The sequence below is a fragment of the Rattus rattus genome, chromosome 18 (genome assembly GCF_011064425.1).
Source record: "Rattus rattus isolate New Zealand chromosome 18, Rrattus_CSIRO_v1, whole genome shotgun sequence".
In the NCBI taxonomy this organism is placed as follows: domain Eukaryota; kingdom Metazoa; phylum Chordata; class Mammalia; order Rodentia; family Muridae; genus Rattus; species Rattus rattus.
In genome coordinates, this window is record NC_046171.1 from 24,927,038 (window position 1) to 24,946,718 (window position 19,681).

At 46.9% G+C, this 19,681-nt stretch overlaps 2 protein-coding genes across 4 annotated transcripts in view; both read left to right on the top strand.

Annotated features, from left to right (window-relative positions):
• The window catches only part of P4ha1 (prolyl 4-hydroxylase subunit alpha 1), a 1,160,453-nt gene that overhangs the window by 858,840 nt on the left and 281,932 nt on the right, over positions 1-19,681 (top strand). The window lies entirely within an intron of this gene.
• Sh3rf3 (SH3 domain containing ring finger 3) lies at positions 15,955-16,636 on the top strand. The gene has a single exon (XM_032888368.1). It carries the CDS (start codon positions 15,983-15,985, stop codon positions 16,631-16,633), a length of 651 nt encoding a protein of 216 aa, XP_032744259.1. The 5' UTR covers positions 15,955-15,982; the 3' UTR covers positions 16,634-16,636.

Consider the following 19,681-nt stretch of genomic DNA (forward strand, 5'->3'; position numbering starts at 1 on the left):
GTGGCTAGACTGTCCTATAAGCCTGTGTGTCAGGAGTGCTGTATACCTGTTTTCCTGTTTTCTTTCAGCCAGTTATGGGGACAGAGTGTTCTGCTTTCGTGTGTGTAGTTTTGCCCCTCTACAGGTCTTCAGCTGTTCCTGTGGGCCTGTGTCTTGAGTTCACCAGGCAGGTCACTCGCAGCAGAAAAGTTGGTCTTACCTGTGGTCCCGAGGCTCAAGTTTGCTCGCGGGGTGCTGCGCACGGGTTCTCTGCGGTGGCAGCAACCGGGAAGATCTGCGCCGCCCCTTCCGGGAGCCTCCGTGCACCAGGGTTCCAGATGGCCTCTGGTGTTTTCCTCTGGAATCAGTAATGTGTGCAGAGAGCAGTCTCTTCTGGTTTCGCAGGCGTGTCTGCCTCTCTGAAGGTTTAGCTCTCCCTCCCACGGGATTTGGGTGCAGAGAACTGTTTATCCGGTCTGTTTCCTTCAGGTTCCGGCGGTGTCTCAGGCAGGGCTCCTGCCTCTCCTGGGCCCTCTCCCACGGGAGCCCAGAGGCCTTATACAGTTTCCTCTTGGGCCAGGGATGTGGGCAGGGGTGGGCAGTGTTGGTGGTCTCTTCCGCTCTGCAGCCTCAGGAGTGCCCACCTGACCAGGCGGTGAGGTCTCTCTTCCACGGGTTTTGGGAGCAGAGAGCTGCTGCGGGCCGGGATCCGTGGGTGTGGGACTTCCGGTAAACACAGGACGTGCCCGGTCCTAGAGGAATTCTGCCTCCGTGTGTCCCGAGATCACCAGGCCGCTTTCTTGCAGCAGGAAAGTTGGTCTTACCTGTGGTCCCGAGGCTCAAGTTTGCTCGCGGGGTGCTCCACGGGCTCTCTGCGGTGGCAGCAACCGGGGCTAAATATTATTTTTTAAAGATTTATTTATTTATTATATATGAGTACACTGTAGTTGTCTTCAGACACACCAGAAGAAGGCATTAGATCTCATTATAGATGGTTGTGAGCCACCATGTGGTTCCTGGGATTTGAACTCAGGACCTCTGCAAGAGCAATCAGTGTTCTTAACCACTGAGCCATCCCTCCAGCCCTTAAACTATGATTAAACTATATCTAAATTTTAAACTATATCCATAGTTTTTTTTAAAAAAGGTAAATATTGTTTTCCTAGACCTTTTTTTCCCCTCAGATTAAGTTAGTAGTTTCAATATCCCTGAATAATCAGATCAAATTCTTATAGGCCACAATGGCAAATAACTGTATTAACATTGTGCCGGTGTTGCACATGCTTCTGGGTCTGTTGTGCATTGTTAGTTTTTGGTTTGAGATTATTTGAGTGGGCAGAGATGGTTGAAGTTGGAGGAACCATTAAGACATTAACGAGGATTTAGGAGGGTAATCAGTTACCTCCATGGCTAAGTGAACCTCCACCGAGATGAGGCCAGCCCACCACCAGCAAGCACGGTCAGTGTGGAAGCACGGCCTACGTCCTGCATGAGCGCATCCCTGCAGGTACATTCAGTCTCCGGGTTTAAAACCCCACTGCGCCCTGCAGCCTCTGTCTGTGGGCTTCCATCAGCCAGCTACACAGCAGATGTCCGAAAGAAGCCTCGTCTGCCTTTTCCCCACTGTGAGTCACTCAACACCAGGAGCAGAAAGTAGCAGATAAGAGAACTGTCAGCTGCCTGGGGGGGAGCCTGAGAGAAGACACAGATGGCGGAAAGGAATCACGAAGAAGTGACGGGTGAGGGGTTTTGTGCGCTTTCTGAAAGATTTCCATGAATAGTTCTCTGTCTTTATGAAGTCCCCTGTCAATTAGCAAAGGGTCTGTATTCCAAGAAGTGTGTCACTAGGCAAGTTCACTGTTGAGTAGGTATCTAGGAGCATTTACACAAACCTTAAGGTGGAGCCATTATTTCTGCGTGGCCTTTCCATGACGTCAAGACTTTCAGTGATCACATGATGTGTGTATTTTATAAATAAAAGTACACTCTAAAACATTGACTAAAGAGCATTAAGCCGGTCTCATAGCCATTTGTTATCACTATGGAGTATGACGAACAGAACACAGATATGTGCTGCACTTTTATTCAGCTGACAGTGTGGTAGGTTTGTTTATGTCCGCCTGCATTACAGCAGACCGAAGAGTAGTGCGCTACAATGTTACCATGACTACAAAGTCACCAGGCAACAGGAAAATCTCAGCTTCATTAGAATCTCATATGACTACCATCATATAATGAAACTTTGTTATGTGGTCCATGACTCTATTTATCTTGGTGTATATGGAGTGTGGTGGTTTAGGATTGATGTCTACAAGTGTAATTGTGTGACTGAAGTGCTTACTTGCATAGACGTGTGTCCATGTATGTAACATACATACACACAGACACACACAAACATCAACTAGTCATGGAGTTTTCTAAATATTAAGAATAAAAAGCTTATGAAAAACCACCATCAAGAAAAAAAGAAAAAAATTAGAATCAAATTCTATAAAGATAGCAACAATTAAAAATGATTATTTTACAAATAGATTAATATTCAATACTAGGTAAGAAAATAAGATTTCAGGACATCTTAAGGAAAACCGTAGTTTTATGCCTCATGGGGTCTGACAGACATAGTATATACTCTTAGTAGCCACATTGTTATCCTGTTATCAGATCTTGTTGTTATCGTTGTTGTTGTTGTTATTATTATTATTATTATTTCTTTGTGATAATCCATTTCTCTGGCTTTATTTTTGTTTGTTTGGATTTTTAAGTTGTTTTATTTAGTGAATTGCCCTATGACCCATATACATAGCTAAGACAAAGACAGATAACCTGAACAGGAACTGTGTATGTGGCTATTGGTGCTGGGATCCATCCCTGTGTATACTCTGAGTCCTAGGGTGCTACCCTGTGTTTGGAGAGAATCTGATTGGCCAGAAGGTTTGCCTCAGTGCTGGCTTCTCTCGTAGTTTCAGGTTTTTTCCTCTGGGCCATGAGGAGTTTGCCATCAGCCTGTCCCTGCAGACTATTGCTTTCCGGTATTGGGGACAGGGTGGTGTGATTCCGTAGAGGCCATCTACACAGGGACTGTGCCCCTTTGGCATGGGGATGGGTTTGGGCCACCATCAATGAGGACTTTTGGTTCTTGTGACCTGACTATCATGGACTTTTTACCAGGACACTGAGTACCACCAAGTTCATTGCCCTGACCTGAGAAGTCAAATCTCTTTCTTTGGGTGGAGGGGCCTGGGTGGGACAAAGACTGAGACATGCTTAATGTCCTGTCTTTGGTGGCTGCAGCCCTGGGACCCTCCTCGGGGTCGTTGCTACTATTGTGTAAATAGCAGGAGGTTGCAAGAGCGTCTTCTGACAGACAGACAGACAGACAGACAGAATGCCTCTGGACTGGCATAACTCTGGACAGCTCATGTTCCAGTGGCTAGCAGCACCTGCTCAAGGCTAGCCTAGGCTGGAGACATCTAGGTGGGGCCTGCTCTTCCTAAGACAGTGGTCCGTCTGGCTGTTCTATGTCTTAAATCTCTATGGACCCAGGACATGTAACTCTGTTGCTTATTTTGCTGTTGCTGTGAGGATTTCGTGTGTGTACATGTGTGCACACCAGTTCTTGTGTTTTAGCAAATTCACTACACTACTACTGGCCAGCTGATCTAGGAGTAGACAAAAGAACTACTGAAAAATTGGGAAGGAGCCTGTTAAGATGGGAAAAGGGTCTTTCACGTATGCGTGGCCTTTCACGTATGCGTGGCCTTTCACATCTCCTTGTGAAAAGCTGGAGCCGGACGATCACACAGCTGTCACAGATGGCCTAGAACAGGCACTCAACCACGCTATCATAGGCACACACCAGGCTGACCGGCTTCCCAATGGTTGCTACTGATGTGGGAGAGCAGTGCGCTCCCCGGCTCACACACTGGGCGTGAGACGGCTAATTTGTGGGTAACGATGGGGTCTCTCTACTCAGATTTTAAAGAACACAGTGAAGTGTGCGTAGAGTTGTGACAATAATCAAACTGAAGGCTTGAAAATGGGGAGTGGGCCGCACTGGCTGAAATGAAGAAGGGGTTCACTGGGAGGAGGAAGCAGAGATGAGAGATAAAGGGGAACTATTGATCAAGTACATTAGATATGCAGATATGCATGACTTATGAAAGGGTGAGTACAATTACAAAAGATGGAATGAAAATAAAAGCTCTTCAGAGAGAAATGAAATATCCCGCTAAAGTTTTCTTGATCACAAAGTGCCCGATAACTTAATGAAGCCAGAGGAACACTTAATGGTTTTTTTTTTCCTTACTTGACTCAACAATTGGAGTCGGGAATAATAGCTGTAGAGATCGGGAGCTATAGTTTCTCAAAAACCCATCAGAGCTCGTGGGCGAGCCTGTCAGCTGAGAAAAGCCATTCAAGAGCTTTTCATTTTGGGAGACGTGTTAAGAAGTAACAATGAAGCAGCAGAAACCAAAGCATTTCGGTAATTACTTAACGCGTTGCTTTGTTCTAATAATGGAGTTTGGGAGGGAACATGACTTCGAAGGCCAAGCAAAGAATCTCATGAAACACTTAGCTCTTTTTAAAGGGACAAAGCCTGGGGGTGGGACACTAATGGTTTTTCGAAAAGAGCACCTCTCTGAGCTGCGTGACTGAGGGGAGGAGGGAACTATTTATGGAGGACCAGCTGTGTATTCGCTGTGCCGGGTTTAGGCCCACAATGCCCAGAAGCCTGCTTTGGTGGCTGGAGGGGCAGCTGCAGTGGGCTGGGAGGCAGCAGCTTGCAAAGCAAAGAAAGGCTGGCAGCTCAGCTCTAGCCGTGGTGATAGCCTTAGAAAGGCAGCCATTATAACAGTGCCAGAAAACATAGGTTGCTTGGTCTTTGCTAGATACTCTTCAAAGTGCTTTCTGTGTACGAGGGAGCCGTTGTGCATAACCCGGACGAAGGGTCTAGGAACCAGCAGTTGGGAACAAAAGCAAAATATGCATCGTGCTTTTGAACAACATTGCTGGCGTGGGTCATAACGTGTTAACCTGGTCTGTAAAGGTGTCTTTGAATAGAGCAATCCACCTAGGAGTGCACAGGAGGGAAGCAGAGTGGAGCAAACCAGGTGTTCTTATCTATGTAGCCTTGGGTCCTCCAAAAGCATCAGGATTGATGGTGCCTGGCTGTAAGAAACGAATGAAGGAAGACATTAACCCGAAGGGCACAGCCACCTTCCTGAGGTTTGTTGCTTTGATATTGAAGACTGGAGTAATTGTTCAGAAACTTACTTCATGGCATAGGATTTAACCCTGTGTTCCCTCCCCTCTGATACAAGGTACAGGTAACTTTGCTAGAAGCAAAGTGGGGACTGGGCCTGAATATCATTGCGAATGTGAATTTAACGCAGAACTTTAATGACATTTTGAAATTTTGTATCTAATTATGGATAACCCAGGTAAGCATAGGCAAGCCATTACTCAAAGGCATGGAGACACAGGAAGTTCAAGAATACCAATAGATTTTTAACAACCAGTTATTTATTGTAAATTAAATTAAATTACATTGTTTTCATCAAACGCAATGCCTTGCTGACTAATAAAATTATACATCCTCTTTATACTATGTGAATACTTATTACGCCATCATCCTTTATAGGTAAAATAAGACTTCATAATGTGGATGAAAATTACATTTAACTTAAACTAATACTTGGTTGCACTAATTAAGCTGCAATTTAACATTAGAAGGACACTGAATTAATTTTCTTTCCAGGAGATAATGGCCATAGAATAATTCTTCCATTTCCCCATGTGTTCTTCTTGCTATAAAAATAACCTTTGATCTCTAAATTCTGCTATTCCAAATATGGGAAGTTCAGTACAGATCCTAAAACCCTGGGATTTCTGCCAGGTCTTGTTTAGAACAGATTGAGTGTAGAAGACGTTCACCTCTGAGGGGGCCACACGCCTCTCCCCTCAGCTCCAGGAGGCACCTTTCCTATCTCACCTCGTTTCTAGATCTCATTTCACATATTGCTGGAGGTTATGGAGGATATACTGGGGTCAGACACAAACAGGCACATTCACGAAGCAGAAGGCAGTACATTGTAAGTGCAATTCCAGTTGCCCAGTATTGTTCTGGTGTTCATAATCCTGGGGTGCATGGCTTCCGTCTGCCTTCATGGCATGCAAAAATAGCTTCGTGAGCAGGTAAAGCGGCTCCCGAGTTAGGTGCTAAGGAACTATAATGCTCTGACCCACCACTGCAGACACAATTTCTTGTCACCGAAATTTAGCCTACTTCCAACATCGCCATGGCCTTAACTGGGCGATCACGTGCCCGTCACAGCTCTCTCCCAAATCACAAGACACAGCCATCTCATCATCCATAACAACATGCCCAGGGTTGAAGGAGGTGTCCTTCCAGCCCCCCACCCCATCTTGGGTATTGATATCACTTAAAGTATAGAACCTTAGTGTTGCAGGGTCCTTAAAGATTATCGATCCAGCTTCCTAACCAATGGGAGCAGTCGGCAATCTGATTCATCGGATTCAAAGTTCATGGTCTTTGGAGGCAGCCATGTATGAAGTCACCATCCAGACTTCCTGGATCCAGGTGAGAGCAGGTGGCTAGCTCACATTAGCAGAAGAGAGTGACAGTTGTGTGTGTCATGTGCCCTGGTCTGTGTATACGTTCGGTTTTCTGGTGGGAAGCTGAGGCTACCATGTCAGGCAGTAGGAGGACAGGGCTGTAGGCCCTGCTGTATCACCTACAGGATAGCTAGTTGCTAGCCACGATACCCCAATTAGCAAGGATTCAGAATTGACTTGCATCAGTATAAATTCCAGAAAATTTGAGACTGACTTTTTACAGCAACTACTATAAATATAATAGCATACTTGGCTATTTAGTTACTGCCTGAAAACTTCGCACTGAAAATTCCACTTTTCTATGAGGCAGCATGTCTGTTCAGTCAGTTGTCAGCCCCAGCAAAGATCAACCAGCATCCTCAGCCAGACACGTGCGCCTATGGTCTCAGTCACCAATCAGAACAGAGGCCAGACAACCTGCGTCCACTGAGTCCTGTCCAGAAGATTTGCTTTATGAGCAAAACAAATGGTGCCACTGTTGTAAACTACTAAGTTGGGAGGGCATTATTTTATGGGAATAGTTAACTCAAAATTTAGTCCTAGGATCTCATGATAAAGTACTACAGATATCACCATATGTGTATGTGAAACCAAAAAGGTCACAATTTAAAACTTAGAGTGCCATCCCACGTGGCCGTGGAACGAGATTTCCAGTTGTTTAGAGAATGGAAATTAGGTAAAATTTCCAAAGGATATATATTAGGCCCAGTATGTGGAAGGGCAATTTGAGTCCTTGATATCTCATCACGAAACAGACTGTCATCTATGGGGATGAAAAGGCCATCTGACTGCCACTGGCCATTTCAGAGCCCAGGTGGGTGGCTACTTCACGGAAAGGATAATGAGTAACTGTAGAAGTTAGATTCTTCCTCCCAGTCCCCATGCTCCCAAAAATAAAACTCAGACTCAAAATATATTTAAAAATACTTGGGCCATATAGCTAGGCTCTTCTCTGACTAGATCATAATTTAACCCATTTATTCTATATCTACATTCTGCCATGTGGCTGGTTACCCGTGAATCTCCAGTGCCTGGCACTATCCCATAATCCATTTTGCTTACAGGAAGTCCCACCTCCTATTTCCAGCCTATGCTATAGGTCATCAACTTTATTATTGACAGGTCCTAGATCCATACAGACACTATTTTCTCCACAAGTGACGGTTTCAATTTTCATGCTGTGCCTCCATGATCACCTTGGTTGTCCTTTATGATTCTTCTCTTTTGAGAACCATCAAATACACAAATGTCCCTGAGCTGACCTTTAAGAAATATCTCTGAGACCCTTCTTCACCTGCCACTCCTTTAAAAAAGTCTGTTGTGAATTCTGAACAATGTATTTTGATCTCGAACAATGATCATATTCATCCCTTCCCCCAACTCCTTTAAGATCCATGCCTCTTTCCTACCCGTTTGTAAGTTTGTGTCCTCTTTCCCCCCACCCCCATCAACTCCATTTCCTGCTGCCTAGGTTAGGGATGGGACTTCCTGTCTACTTCCCCTCTCCATGCTGAAATTTTGTCTGGATTGATCTTATATTGTGCTTGCGCAACCGCTGTGAGTAGGTCTGTGTAGCCTCCCTGTTGTGTCTAGAGGATACTGTTTCCATGGGTTTGTTCTCTCCTCTTCCTCTTACGGCCTTTCTCCTATCATCTCTGAGCCCTGGAAGGAAGGCTGCTCTACACTCATTCTCCTTATGGCTGAGCACACCACAGACCTTTGGCCTGTGGTGGGCTCCTGTGTTAACCAATCAGCTGCAAGCAGAATTGTCTCTCAGAAGCTATCAAACGCCCATAGCTCCTCAGCCAATGGTGGGAATTTGTGTCTGTCAGATACACATTGGGATTTTGTCTGGCTTGAGCTTGCACACGTCTTGTGCATGCTGTCACAACTGCTGTGAGTTCATATGTACACCTGCCCTGTTGTGTTCTGCAAACCCTGTTCTCTTGAAGTTATCTACCATTCTTGCCTCTAACACGAAGAAACCTGAGCCTGTGTGTGTGTGTGTGTGTGTGTGTGTGTGTGTGTGTTTGTATGTGTGTGTGTTTGTGTGTGTGTGTGTAGTCTCATTTAGGGCTGCCAGCACTCTATAGTCTGATGCTTTCTGTGCGTTGACCAGTTGAGAGTGAGACACTTCTCTTAATGACACCTCTGAGGAAACTCTGAGATAGTTTTCCTAGCCCTGGGGTCCCTCTAGGATGTCCACTGAAGCACATGTTAAAAAAAACTGGGAATACCTTATATGGTAAAAAAAAATCTATGCATTTAACTACAGCTCAGAATAAAAACTCTCAGCAAAATCAGAATTCTAATCTCGCCTTGGGAAGATGCAAATATCTCATCCACGAAAAGATTCAGCTTCTCTTTCTCACGAGATTGATTAGTCTGCATTAGCTTCCCATATCTCTCATAAAATACTTAGAAGTTTCTTTGCTAGGAATTACACCAGCATTGTTAATGATCAATAATCTCCCTTGAATGGTTAGAGATTTGCTTCTGTCAAGACACATATTCACATATTAAATATTATTTAATGTTAATTATACTGTGATTATTCTGGAAGCTTTTTATATTGTTTTCATGCATTCTGCTTATGACTATAATTTAAGTCAGGGATTTTATTTACTGTGTTAAATGTCTTATCAGCACAGTGATCCACCACAGTAACTATGCTGTGCACGTAAGTTTAAGTGCTTTTAACATCTTGAGCCAAACTTAAATGAAAATGGTTATATCTCTAGAACAAAGGAGAGAATTTATTATAAATCTTTTGGAGATTGCAAAAGAAAATGTAAGCAATTTCAGGATCATTTTGAGCATTCAGAAAGACTTTGGGATATTTTTTCCACAGTGCTATGGAGACTGTGGTCGGTAGCAAGTATCAACCCCATGACAGTATGCTCTTTACAGTGGAAAAATGAAAATTGTTTCTTAAGATATTCAGGATTAAAAACATAATGAAATGACCTGCTGCTCAGACTCATGTTAAAAAACTTTCTTAATTTTTCCATGTTTCTATTCCTCTGTCTAACCAGATGAATCTTGGAAACTCCTTAGAATTTTTTAAGACTCTCCAGTTGCAGAGGGAGAAGCAGAGGGTGTGACCATTCACTAAGGGATCCTTGCAATGTGGTACTCACCTTGCTGCTGCCAATCTGTGAAAGATGGCTTGGATGTCCAGTGCATGATTAGCTGGCCTGGCTCAGCCTTCCTCTAGGAGGATGCCTCTCTTCTCAGGCTACTTTCAGCCCAGGGGGTCTTACTGTGCTCACCATGGTCTGAGGAGGTGAGGAAGGAAAGGTTGGTCAACCTCAGCTGCCTGCTTTGCAGATCTCATGACAACAGTGGGACATTGGACCAATCTCGTTTTCTCTGGGTGGATGCCTGCTGTGTTTTCTGAATAGTCTGTGCCAGGACAGATCAGTTAAACAGACACAGAATCTTAGGGAAGGGCTAAGAGGCTGTGGAAAGGATTCTGTACACCAAGAGACAATGGAGGCAGTGGCTTTTGTAAAGCCACAGAGAAGGCCGTCTGGGCCTCCCCCACATCCTTCCCATCTGTAGTAGCAGGCACATCTGCCTCTTCTTCCTCACATAAACAGTGTGCTTTTCCTGCTTTTCCATTCCATGCAGCCTGGCCTACACAGTAAAGAGGGGAATACCCCAGCCAGGCAGCACCCATTCCGGATAGCGCTCACAGCTTAAGTGTCCAGTAGACTGGGAACATAGCGCAGTAGTAGAGGGCTTGTCAATACTGCATAACGCTGTGGATTCAGTTTACACACACACACACGTGTACACATCTCAATGGTGACTAACAAAACTGAACAACTTGCAAGATGAAATCTCCAACCCTTGTACTAACGCACACTGCAATTAACTAGGCCTTACAACTTCTATTTTGCACTCTTGAGAACTTGCCTCTGTCCCTAAAATATTTGTGTAACATGAAGTCATATCTGTAAACCATTTTGTACCCCAAAGATAGAGTATTCTAAGCAAGTGTGACTGATAAGACTCCCCCTCCCACTGCCAGCTAGCCCTTTCCCTCCTGTCCTTAGCTTGTCAAATGGAAAGACTCCCTTGCAATTTTCTAAGAGGGAACCTGGCTTCGTTCCCTCCTGAAGTTCGTTCCATCTATCACCTTCAGTGAAATAACTTCCAGATTCACACCCCAATCTGACCTCCCTCCAGAGCTGTGTGCGACTCACACCCCTGACTGCCAGACATCCGCACCTCTAAAATCTCATTCACCCTTCTAAAATCTCAAACCTGGTTCCGAAATAAAATTCATTTTATGGCCCCTTAAGCTTGTCCTTCTGGACTTCCTTTTTGGTCAACAGTAATCCTCTTGGATCTGATGACTGGCCTGGGAGTGATAAGTTGTGGTTGTTATTGTATGTACTTAGTGAGCATCAGTTGAGTGCCTACTGTGTGTACAGCATCCTGGAGAGCTTACAAACCAGAATCAAAGACTGAAACAACTCAGGTTGAGGAAAGGGAGACAAATCCCCTGTGTCATCTGGGAAGAAGGGACAAAGCCAGGTTGCTAAGAACATGGGCAGTTTGGCGGGTTGGCGAAGGAGGTAACACAGATTGAGCATACACCACTTGCTCTCCAATTTACACTCTGCTGGCCTGCCAGAAGCACCCTGAGCGGAGGGTTAGTGATCCAGCAGTAGCTTAGGAGGGACACCGAGGACTTTCAGTAGGAATGTAACAGGGGCATTGGGAGAGGACAGTATGTGATCAATAGATCTATGAAGCCAGGCAGGGTGGTGCAAGTAGGCAGGATTATGGGTTCAAGGTCAGCAGGGGTTACAAGGTATGCTGGAGTACGAAGGTCAAAGAACCTAGAGTTTTGATGTCTAAGGGCTGGACAAGAAAATTTTTAGGAGAGAAGGGATGGAGTATCCTATTTTTTCCTTCTAAATATGGGACCCAAGGCAATTGGACAGTGCTGTGCACATGGTGGTATAGACTACTCCAGCTACCACCTTTCAGATGTCTCCTGTGGAACTACCCTCAGACACATAGAGAACTAATCTGTGATCACTACTCTAAGTGAGTCTCAAGCCATCTAAATTAACTACCATACTCACAGTTAACAAGGTGAAGCAAACATTTCCTTCCAATATGTTATCTAACCCCAGGGATTTCAAAGGCTTCAGACCTCTAAGGAGATGAAATCTCTTGTCATTCCTTCTGCAGACATTATACCTGCCGTGGGTTTCCTGTGTCCAGGAGGCAAATTGTACTCAGTACTCCTGCAGCTTGACTCTGTTCTTAGCTCTGTTCTCACGAAAACATCTGGCTAAGTGGGGGGGACACATTCACCCAAGAAGTGCTGTTAATCAATCAATCAATCAATCAATCAATCAATCAAGTAGACTGCTTGGATGTCTTTCCAGGAGAAAGGCTAGAAGACTCCTGTTGCATTTTAGCATGGTGACTACTGTCTCAATTGGGTGCTTTCATTGGTCTCTGGCTGATAATCAAACAGATATCATCTAGAATTCTCAGTTGCAAATGACAAATGGCAACTTGGAATGATTTCAGAGAAAGGAATCATTTTTTAAAAATGGGGAAACCTATGTGATTGATAAAGTCAACAGAGCTACAGCTGAGCTTGTCACCACAGTCACGGATGGCCTGGAGATGCCACAGTGCTTCTACAATGAAGCAGGCCCCAGACTGTAGGTTCTGCAGCTGCAGGCTACCTGCATTGTGATGTCTGTGGCTCTGGAGGCTGCATCTAACCCTCTCCTGCCACCTGTCAGAGCATGGCTGGTTGGGGACCCATCTTTTGATTGACTGGGCCTAAGTCACATCTTCCCTCTTTCACTGGAAAAATAAATTCCTGTCTTGCATCAAGTGGAGAATGTAAGAAAGAAGGAGCTGGCGTTCTGGTGGCCACAAGTCCAGCAGCTGCCCCACCCCACTGCCTTTAAGCTTTTTCTCCTTGCACCGTCGCTTTCTGTTCCTCCTAACTCTGCCGCTCAGCTTCCTAACTACTTTGTCATTCATTTCTGGTTCCCAGAATTGGGAATAATCTTGCAAATGAGGTCTGACAAGCCTGAGGTCTGATGGGACCTTTCCTTCCACATCCCAGCCTGTAACCTTACATTCGGGCATCTGAGGACTTCTGACTTTCCTTGGCTGCCAGTGCCGTATGGATGACACATGTTGGCTCACAGTATTGTGTGGGTGACTGAATTCCCAGCTATTTTTATATGAATGGCTGTAAGGCCAGCTCGTCCATCGTTTACTTTCATACTTGGCTTATTGAACACGTGAACTTTGAGCCAAGTAACGTAAAACTGCATTTGTAATGCTTCAACTATTTAGGCCACACCCTCGAGTTCCTTTACGGACCATACTGGGAAATTCATCCAGAACTTGTGAACTGGAGGTCTTTGGGTTAGTTTAGTTATATTTATTTTGGTTAACTTTGGGAACCGAATTCTTTGTCGACTGTTGGACAAAAAAAGTAAGGCCTCTAACTAGCTCAAAAGGCAGGAAGACATCACACTACTTGGCATGGCTTCTTCAGAACAACGAGAGGGACTGCTGAGGCAGTTTTCCCTTGGGTAGGAGCAGGAAGCTCCTCACAATCCCCACCAGGTCTCGTTGCCTGAATCCAGCTGCTGAACCGCCTTGCACATCCCGCCCAGCCTTCCTGAGACTTTGGCTGACTACTGTGGGAGTTGGCTGTGCTAGGTGCTGGGGCAGAGCAGAGACAGGAAATCCAGGCACCGTGGGGTCCAGTGGCCTTGACTCATCTTCATTGTGGTCGTACTTAGTGAAGCACTCAGAGGACAGAGGCGTCCTGGGATCTTGGAACAGATATCTCTCTTCACTTTCCAAGATGCTCATTCCAGGAATCCATACTTCCTTTCCCGTGCAACTTCTGAGGGTGCCGCCAGATTTCATATGGTTTTGCTTCTTTCTGTAGACAACAACTCAGAGAATGGCTGCTGGCTCAGTCTATGTAACAAGATTTTCAGACTTCTAGTAACCCCATGAGATATCAGATGCTGCCTTGTCAGTGGCGAATGCTAACTGCACTGCTGTACTGCTGGAGCCAGCACATGCTTTGGTCATATTTTCTATCATGAGGTGCCTGGTGCATGGTGGAGGGAAGGAGGAAGCCACCACATACAAAGGGAGAGAACAACATTTAGGAGAATCTGTCCTCATGAATCTGCCCAAGCTCTTAGTCTGTAGTCCCATAAGATTGCTTTTATTTTTGCACCTTTTAAGATTCTTCTAAGGTTTATTTCTCTCTTGCACCCCAAAGCACGCAGGCTGTATCATTATGGATAATAACTTTGTTCTTGCCAGTCTCACCAGTTCTCCTTGGGTGTTCTTAAGCAAAGGTCTGAGACCAAAGGTCAGTCACCTCCTTACCCCCTCCATAAACTAGACAGACAATTGTATCTTTTTTTTTTTTTTTTTTTTTTGGTTCTTTTTTTTCGGAGCTGGGGACCGAACCCAGGGCCTTATGCGCTCCTAGGTAAGCGCTCTACCACTGAGCCAAATCCCCAGCCCCCAGACAATTGTATCTTATACCCTTGCGACGCTCATGTAAATGACAGAGATCGGCTGGGACAACTATCTGCTCCTGGAAATTTCCAGAGACCAGCAGCCTGATAGGAACTCAGGATATGTGGAATTGGGGTGGTAAATACTGCATTCAAGTCATTGCTGCATGAGGAGACCAAGTCACTCTTTCAATCATTTGACAAATATTTACTGTAACGGACACATGGCTTATAGGCAGCTGCTCTACTCTATGCATTTGGGTTCTGTGGACACGAAAACGAAATCTAATTTAATCGTGTCATAATAATGAGACTCATTTTCTTTACAAGTGCAATCAAGTTAAAGCAATTATTTCACAGGGTTGTTTAAGAGCATTAAAACAATCTAGATCTTTATTTTCTTTCAAAAAAAAAAACCGAGGAAAAGTGACATTCAGCTTCACAAACAACAGGATAGCCCAACTCGTAGGAGGGGTATGCACACCACTTCGGATGCTTGCCCTGGCATCTCTCAGTTGTGTTATCATTTAGCTTGCTGGACCTTTGCCTGTGCCAGGCTCGAGAGCGTTGGGAACACGAGGAAGCCACCAGGGGGCAGCACACGGCAAGAAATCTTGTATGTCGACCGCAGCCCACCGCCAAACTTCCCTGCTGCTCTGGGTCCTCGTACGTACTTCCGTCGCTCTGACGCTCCCAGAAACCCGGGCATCGGGAAGGAGCGCAAATTCCCCCTCTTTTGAGCCTCAGGAAGAAAATCTGGAGCTGGGTTCACCAGAGCACACTAGAGCGGCCGCTGGAGTCTTTCACCGCGCCGCCAGGGGCGCGGCGCTCGGCCAGAGTGTGCTGGCGCGTGGGCGTCGTCGTCAGTCACACATCGGTGATTCTGGAGAGGGCAGTCGGCCTCCCGAAGGAGTAGTCGCGGCTCCAGCAGCCCCCCACCCCGTGATCTCCAGCGCCTTCCCCTCTCGCCTCAAGGGACATCCCCGCACCTATACCCACAGCTGTCACCTGTGCGTGCTGGGAGGCGAGGGGACACAAGCAAGTGTGCTCCCCAGAGTCGTCCAGAAGGATGCCTGGGTGTCGGATGCGTCCTCAGGCTGCTCTCCAGCGCTGGCTAAGAAAGCAGTCGGGATGATGCTCGCAAACTTTCCTTCGCCGAGGCGTTGAGAAGAAACGTCTCTTCCTAAAGCTCGCGGAGAACCCAGAGTCTGGCGTCCAGAGGAGCCAAGCCTGCGCAGGGGAAGTTCTCTCGAGCCCCGGAGGTGGCCTAAAGGGAGAAGCTTCAAGGCAGGAGAGGTGTCTGCTTCCCAGCACCCCCGCAGTGACTCTGACCTCCGCACGCCCCCTGCACACGTGCCGGCGGCCCAGGGACCAGGTCCAGCAGGGCTAGTTGAGGAAGGCGGCGGTGCTCTGGCAGCCCGAGGGCGCATGGAGGCGCCGAGGGGGGCGGTGCGGCTCGCCTGCGGCGCGGGGGAGCGCGCACGCCGCGCCCCGGTCTCCCCGGGGACCCGGCTGGCCTCTCCCTGCACTTCCCGCTGCTGGGCTCCCGGGCGCGGGCGGCGCGGCAGTACAGGTGTAGCCCGCAGCGGCGGGGCGCGCGCGTAGGAGGGCTGATTTTGCTCGGCTGGCTGGAGTTGCCTCGGGGTTCCGGAACTCCGGCGCCCGCCTTGCAAGCAGGCTCGGCGAGTCACTTTGCAAACCGTAGAGGCCAGCGCCTCGGACCGAACCCTGTGGGCTGGGCGCAAATGCTCGCTTTCCTAGGCGGGCCGGGCTCTGGCTGCTGGACTTAGGCGGCTCGCTGGGCCCGCGCCGGCGCCTCCCCCATGCTGCTTGGAGCGTCCTGGCTGTGCGCGTCCAAGGCGGCAGCCACCGCAGCTCGGGGAGAGGGCGACGACAGGCAGGGTGAGCAGCAGAGAGGGGACCAGGCGAGGACTGAAGAGGATATGGACGAGTCATCGCTGCTGGATTTGTTGGAATGCTCTGTGTGCCTGGAGCGCCTGGACACCACTGCCAAGGTGTTGCCATGCCAGCACACCTTCTGCCGACGCTGTCTGGAGAGCATCGTGTGCTCGCGCCACGAGCTACGCTGTCCCGAGTGCCGCATCCTGGTGGGCTGCGGGGTGGACGAGCTGCCCGCCAACATACTGCTAGTGCGCCTGCTGGATGGCATCCGCCAGAGGCCCCGCACAGGCGCCAGCCCTGGGAGCAGCCCTCCTGCGCGCCCGGGGCCGGGTACGTTCCCAGCGTTGGCAGGCGGTGCTGGAGGGGCGACAGGCAGTCCCCCGCGTTCTCCCGTCTTTCTCTCAGCGGCAGCAGGCAGCTCTACCTCCAGTTTGTGCGACGCGGCGACTAATAGGAGCGTGCCTGTGGCTAAGGTAAGAAGGTACCCCAATGACATGGCGCCACTGTGTGGGAATGTGTATGCTTGTGCGCACGTGGATGTGCGAGTAGTTGTGATTAGAAGAAGAGGCTAGCCGTGGCTCACTCGTTTGTTTTATTCTTCTTTCACAACTCTGTTTTCCAGGGACTCTGCTTAGCTGTCAGTTTCCACTTTACCAGTTCTTGGCTACATCCCATCACAGCATTCCAAGCTCCTGCCCCCCATCCTTTCTTCAAACTTCTTGTGGACTCCTTAAGTCGCTTTCCAAGCACATGAGCCCATCTGCTCCCCAGAACCTGTTCATATGTGAGGCAGAACCCAACCTTTCATTAGGTGGACATGCCTTCTGTTCCTGCCACTCTACCCCTTTTGACTAGACCGGTAGGTCTGTCTGTCCATCCATTTGTCCGTCTATCCGTCCATCCATTCATCCATTCATCCATCTTTAACTTTGGTCACCCAATTCTCCAGAAACAACCATCTTCTGCCACACCTCCTTAGTCCTGCTCCTTCTCAGGCCACCAGTTGTGGGGACTTATTGCTTAATGGTTCACTGGTTCTGATCACTGACAGGGAGTCAGTTAGCAGTCTCTTGCCTGCTTAGCCGTGGAGGACAGGAGAGGGCAAAGTGGGCAGACACTGCCCGTAGAGAATGACATCTACAGCAGCCCCAGAAAGAAGGACCTTACCTATAGTCTTCAGGAACACTTACTTCATCGCATGCTTGGGCGTGGCATTCTCTAGCCGAGCCTTAGCTGTGGGCTCTTAAGCAGGGTTGCTTTCCAAGGTGGATAGTTGTTTTTAACTTTCCATATTAGATTTTCCCAGCTGCAGTGTATAGACGTCACTACTTCTGTTCTCGTTGGAGGGTGTTTTGTGGATGGCTGAGTTTGAGTTTTCTGTGAATCAGGAAGAAAGGGCGGGCAAAGGCAGACAAGGAATATCCATGCCTTCTTAGGACGGTCACCAAAGGATCACAATTCAAATCTGGCTTTTAACTGTGATTAAATCTAGCTAAATGCTCCATTAGACGTTCAGAAACTTCTTTCTTGCCCATGTTGCTTTTAATCTAACATCAGAATTAAAGGCTTTTATTTGCAAGATTTGGTGCTTGCTTCCTCCTGCTTCAGTAATCACGTGACCTTTGGAGCTATGGTTCTGGGCTTTTTGATAACTGCTGACAGATGAGGGTGCAGTTCACCTTGAGGAGTCGTAGTTGGCCTGGGTGTAAGGAAGCGTCTGGTGGAGGAAAAGGCCAGCCTCAGACTGCTCCTGGAAATAATGCTGTTCAGAACATTCTTTAGAACGTGTCTGTCCACGAGGTGAGAGCTTATAGCTTTAGTATTAGTCTCAGACATAAGGAATTCATGTTCGCCTTGATGATTTTGAGACCCTGGTTGATTCTGTGTGGCCACGCATATCATGGTTTAGGATGTCTGCACTTCTGGGAATTTGAGAACATGTTTTCTTTCTGTCGTGTCAGCTAGAGTGCAGGCTCTCCCTCACAGTTGACTCAAAAGGACTGAGTCCAGGTTCTGCGGAAAAGCCAGAATGAAACCTAGTGTTAGTTACCATGTTCAGAGAGCAAAGCGGCAGAGGCAGGGATGGTAATATCTGCGGCTTTTGTTACTGATTATCAGTAGTGATTGGGTCTCTTCTTGGTCAGCTGGAAGCCTTCTGTGCTCCAGCCACACTACCACTTTGGGGTGACAGCATTAGGCCTTGATGGGCAGTCTTGGGGACAGTGTGGATGTGACTGAAGGCAGGGACTGAAACTGCGTGTTATGGAGACGTGAGCCACCGGTAAGCTGAGAAGGCAGAGAGCACCTAAAAATCACTTCCCAATGGGCTCTTGGTACTCCAGTGTCCCTGAATTGTCCCTGTATGAATGGCTCCCAGTGAGGCTGAATTCTGAATATTGCTGCATGTTGTTTAATAAGCGGACCCCTATTCCATCATTTTAACAAACACCAAGTATGACCTAATAGTAACCATAAGTATTGAATTTCTCCTTTCTAGATTAGAAGCTTCTCAGATCTTTCGGGCTACAGGAGATATGTAAACTTTTAGGGTGTATAAACTATAGATAAATATCTAGATAGCTTACCTGCATTCTTAATTCAGTTACAGCTGAATTTGGGAACTGTGTCAGGGATAAAATGTACATTCTTTTGAGCAGGGCTTGGTTCTCTTCTGCACACTTGGAGTCCCCTACCTGATAAGCAGGGCCTCTCAACTCCGTTCTCACATGAGTGATTTGAGATGAGGCTTTAAAGAAGAAATCAGTTACTGATACTGCCCCTAGGAAGTTTGTACCGATTACATAGTTTGGGATCATCAATCGCTCCATTTGCTGGTAAATACTCTCTGTACGGTTACTTAAAGCGATGTTTAAGTCTGGTTTTGATGATAACTGTAAAACTATTGACGTAACTTGTATTGATTCCTACATAATTGATTATACTATTCTATTTGTTATATTATTTATATCATTATAATTAATATATATAATTAATGTGTGCTGACTTTTTCAATTTGACTTTATTGTTTTGAAAGTTCCCCCAGGGAACATCCAAAGTATTATCCACTGGGTTTCATGAGGGCAGCCTAAGAGTGACACTGGGGCTGGGGAGGTAGCTTGGTGGCACAGTACTTGTCTAGGATGCCGGAGACCCTGGGTTCCATCTACAGCAATCCAACAAACAGGCAGGCAAGGAATGTGCCAAAAGGGTATCATGGCTTCCACCTGAGTAACTTGGATATTGATGTTTTTAATATGAAGGATTTAACAAAGACTCAGTCATGTAGTAATTCCTAATTAACAAGTGTTTTTATTTTTGAATGTTCTTTGCCTTTGTTTGGCGTGTATAGAACCTATTGACTAGTTATATTGTGCCAATCAGTCATCTTTGGCCTCTCGTTATCGACCTGGCCCAAGGCAGGGGGAAAGAGAGCTGCTCTTGGCGCTCGGGAGGCTCTTATAGGCTGGTGCTTTTGCAGCACTTCAGTGAGGTTTGAGAGTAAAGAGATTTTCACAGACTAAAGGACCAGAGAGTTTGACAGTGACTCTGATGACATAAAAGTAGGCTCAGTAGCTAATTAGTTTGCTTATATCGTGTCTTCCCACCTGCCCCTCCCCTCC